Genomic DNA, 3,888 nt, shown 5'->3' on the forward strand with positions numbered 1-3,888 from the left:
TCATGAGGAGCCGGGATTTCAAAGCAGCTTGGCTCCCATGTAAGGCACTCAAATAAACAGTGTGTGGCAGGTGGAAGCTCTCTCTGATGTCCCGTCAAGGTCTCCGTCTTTCCAAGTATTTTGTGTTGCCAAAAATCCTTTGGCCACACCGTGGCTTCATCCATTCTTGAGGCTGGGCTCTGGAAAATAATGAATCAATGCCCGGAAACATGAATCGACGGAAAATTTATGGCACACTTAGAATATAATGTCTTTTGGGTCCTCTGCTTTGAAGCATCAGCACTGAAAGTTTTGGCATCTCCTTTCTTTCAACCCTTCAGCAAGGAGGATTTAAGGGGAAAAAAATAATAAATTCACTTTTCTGCCTCATCTCATGACTCTGGGAGCTTTAAGGAGTCGGTGGATATCGGAAACAAATCCCAAGAGTCTGCTGGAAAAACTGGGAGTGGGGTTGAAAAACAAGGGCGATGGGAAAAAGTGAGAGTGTGAAAAGTGAGGGACACCAGAGAACCCCAAAAGCTTCACTTTTCATGGGCAAAAAAATGTCTGTGGGGATGGATTTGCTGGATTTTGATTTATCAGGAAAAACAAGTGGAAACGGCGACATCCCTGGAAGTGTCCAAGGCCAGGTTGGACAGGGCTGGCCTGGGGCTTTTTAGAGCAAAAGAAACCAACGGCAAAGACTGGAATAACTCTGTTGTTATTGTTTTGCACACTGGAGCTGGGATTTGAGTCTTTTGAAAGGTCACAGGCGAGTGGGTGGGGGCCAGGATTTCTGGCTGCCGGAATGGGAGGTTTTTTATGGGACGTGCAGCGAGGCTGGAACCACTCTCCTAAAATTTTATGGGCCTGCAAGAAGGCAGAGGCCCTTTCCCAGGTGGTGGGATCGAGTGTCACAGCCCTGCTCCAGCCTTTTCCTCCCCGGAGCAGGACACAGGGGGCTGAGCCCCCCTGGGGATGGAGGTTCAGCTCAGGGGTTTGCGTGATCCCACTGCTGATTGTTCACCATGGAATTCATCTCCCAAAACACCCAACATCGGCTCTTAAAAGTGTTTGTCCTCCTGGAGAGCAGAACAAAGTGTCCTTTCTCCCCCTAAACCCATCCCTGGGGCTGCTGGCTCTTCACAAATCCTTCTTTTCCACTGATTTTGTCCCGGAGCAGGTTGGGGTTTTCTTGGTCCTGAACCAATCCTGCTGGGAAGGGTTTGGGTCCTGAACCTTCTGTGCCGGGAAGGGCGGAGCTGGAGCCGAGGGGATCCCATGGGAATGATCCCCCATTCCCGAGCCGTGGGGAGGGAGGGAGGGGAGGGGCTCGGGGGGCCGGGGGCGCGCATTAAGGATGTTTGTTTTGCCTGTTTTGCAGAGTTTCAATGTTCTGACTTGCTCTAAGATGAAGGTATGGAAGTTTGCAGCCATTGCATCGATGCTCCTCAGTTCCATGTTATCCATTTTAGTTTGTAGAGACATGTTCAGTGGAAGCCGGGAATTCAGCCCCTTGCCTTCCTCGCCGTCTTCCTCACGGGATTCCTCCTCCTCCTCCTCCTTTTCTTCCTCCTCCTCCTCCTCCTCCTCCTCGCTGCCGGCGGCTCCACGGAGATCCCCACGGGCCCTGCCACGCCACGGCTCCCTGCTGGCCCAGTGTAAGCTCCTGCTCCTCCACCCCGGGGCCACTGTCCCCCCCAGCCCCACAGATCCCCCCAAATCCCCGTGGGGTCACTCCCTGCCCTCCCTGCATCCAAACATCCCCTCCAGGAGGGTTTCAACAACAATTCGGTGCAAACAGGAGGCACAGGGCACCAAACTTTGGTGTGAACTCAGCAGCTCTCCACGGAGGGGAACTCAAACAGTTCATTTACTGCTTTTATCCCTCTCCAAATTTTTTTTGGTAATTTTTGAATTTTTTTTTTTTAGTTCCGTGCTATTTTTTACAAATGGAAAATGTCAAACGGGAGCTGAAGGTGAGGGCACGGCAGCAGCTCCCCCGCTCACCCCTCGGTGCTCCCTGAGGGCTGGAAATCCCAACGTGTTTGTTTTGATTCCAAACCAGAGGAACTGCTTTTTTTGGGTGGAAATCTGAAAATCGATGACAAGCTGTCAAATCTTTCCTCTGTCTTTCCTGTGCCTCCTGCGGAGCTGAGCTGGAATAACCCTGGATTTAGGGTTGGGATGAAGGGATGTGGGTGTTGCCAGCAGTGGCTGGGCACAGTTTGTGTGTTGGCCACTGGCCCTGGGGTCTCAGGGGAAGCCCTTGGGGCTCCCAGGCCCTACTGAAACTGAAAATACGAAATTTATTGGTGCTTCTCCTCAAATCCATCTGCCCCAAGGGACCTCCATCCCAGGGGACGTTCACCCACTCCAGGGAATTTTCATTCTGGGGGATGTCCTCCCACCTCAGGGAATTTCCGTCCTGGGGATCACCCTTAAGGCACCTCCATCCTGGAGGATCCTGAGATCCTCAGCCATGGAGGATCTCCCGTCTCAGGTGACCTCCATGCAGGCGGTGGAATTTCCATCCTGGGGGATGTCCATCCATCCCAGGGAATCTCCATCCTGGGGGAATTCCCACCCACCCCAGGGAATCTCCATCCTGATGTTTTCCATCCATCCCAGGGAATCTCCATCCTGGGGGATGTCCACCCACCCCAGGGAATCTCCATCCTGATGTTTTCCATCCACCCCAAGGCACCTCCATCCCGGAGAATCCAAAGATCCTCATCCATGGAGGATCTCCCATCTCAGGCCACCTCCACCCACCCCAGTAACCCCCACCCGCCGGGGGGACACCCCCTAACCCCGCTCCCTCCTCTTGCAGACAGCGCCTTGCTGGAGAGCTACACGGAGGGCGAGATCCGGCAGCTGGTGTCGGCACTGGTGGAGCGCTACCGCCAGGCCATGAACTCGGGCGGGCACGAGCTGCCGCTGTTCCCTCGCTCCGGCAGCCGCAGGAAACGCGCCCGCGCCCGCCATAAACCCTGCGAGCTGCGCGAGCTGGAGGTCAGCGTCAGCGAGCTGGGCCTGGGCTACGAGTCGGACGAGACGGTTCTGTTCCGCTACTGCAGCGGCACCTGCGAGGCCGCCGTGCGCAGCTACGACCTCTCCCTCAAGAGCATGAGGAGCCGCAGAAAGATCCGGAAGGAGAAGATCCGCGCCCGGCCGTGCTGCAGGCCGCTGGCCTACGACGACGACGTGTCCTTCCTGGACGCCTACAACCGCTACTACACCGTCAACGAGCTGTCGGCCAAGGAGTGCGGCTGCGTGTGAGGCGGGCAGAGGGACGGGCACGGAGGCTGGAGCGGCCGGAGGAGGAGAGACTGAGCCGCCGGCGCGTCCCTGGGGTCACCGCGCCGCGCAGGACCAGACACGAGGCTGTCGCCATGGCGGGGGCGCTCGGGGCGGTGACGGCTGCTCGGGGCTGTTGTCCCCTCCGTGGGTGGCCCTGCTGAGGGGACAGCGGGTGTGCCACGTGCACGGGGCATGGCCGGGCCTCGGCGTGCACTGCCCGCGCTGGGTGCCACACGGGCCACACCTGTCACACGGGCCACACCTGTCACACGGGCCACACGGGCCACACGTGTCACACGGGCCACATGTGTCACACGGACCACACCTGTCACATGGGCCACACCTGTCACACGGGCCACATGTGTCACACGGGCCACACCTGTCACATGGGCCACACGGGCCACACGTGTCACACAGGTCACACCTGTCACATGTGTCACACCTGTCACATGTGTCATGGGCTACAGGGCACGGTGCAGCGCAGGAGTCTCTGGCACGGGGGGACCCACAGGTGCCGCAGGTTCTGTGTCAGGGGGTGGCACGCACAGGGGGTGTGGTGAGCAGTGCTGGTGCTGTGTGGGACTGGAGAGGGTGTGCTGCACACCT

General features: G+C 57.4%; 1 protein-coding gene across 1 annotated transcript; it reads left to right on the plus strand.

The window, feature by feature from the left end:
- Positions 1 to 1,366: 1,366 nt before the first annotated feature.
- On the plus strand, positions 1,367 to 3,579 carry NRTN (neurturin). The gene is made up of 2 exons (XM_015651727.3): positions 1,367 to 1,640; positions 2,813 to 3,579. Exons 1-2 carry the CDS (start codon positions 1,391 to 1,393, stop codon positions 3,259 to 3,261), a joined length of 699 nt encoding a protein of 232 aa, XP_015507213.1. The 5' UTR covers positions 1,367 to 1,390; the 3' UTR covers positions 3,262 to 3,579.
- The last annotated feature ends 309 nt before the right edge of the window (positions 3,580 to 3,888 follow it).

The sequence above is a fragment of the Parus major genome, chromosome 28, assembly GCF_001522545.3.
Source record: "Parus major isolate Abel chromosome 28, Parus_major1.1, whole genome shotgun sequence".
NCBI classification, from domain to species: Eukaryota; Metazoa; Chordata; class Aves; order Passeriformes; family Paridae; genus Parus; species Parus major.

Coding starts and splice junctions, on each gene's coding strand:
- NRTN (XM_015651727.3), top strand. CDS start 1,391: ATGAAGGTATGGAAGTTTGCAGCCATTGCATCGATGCTCCTCAGTTCC. Junction 1,641..2,812: donor CGGCTCCCTGCTGGCCCAGT/GTAAGCTCCTGC, acceptor CTCCTCTTGCAG/ACAGCGCCTTGCTGGAGAGC.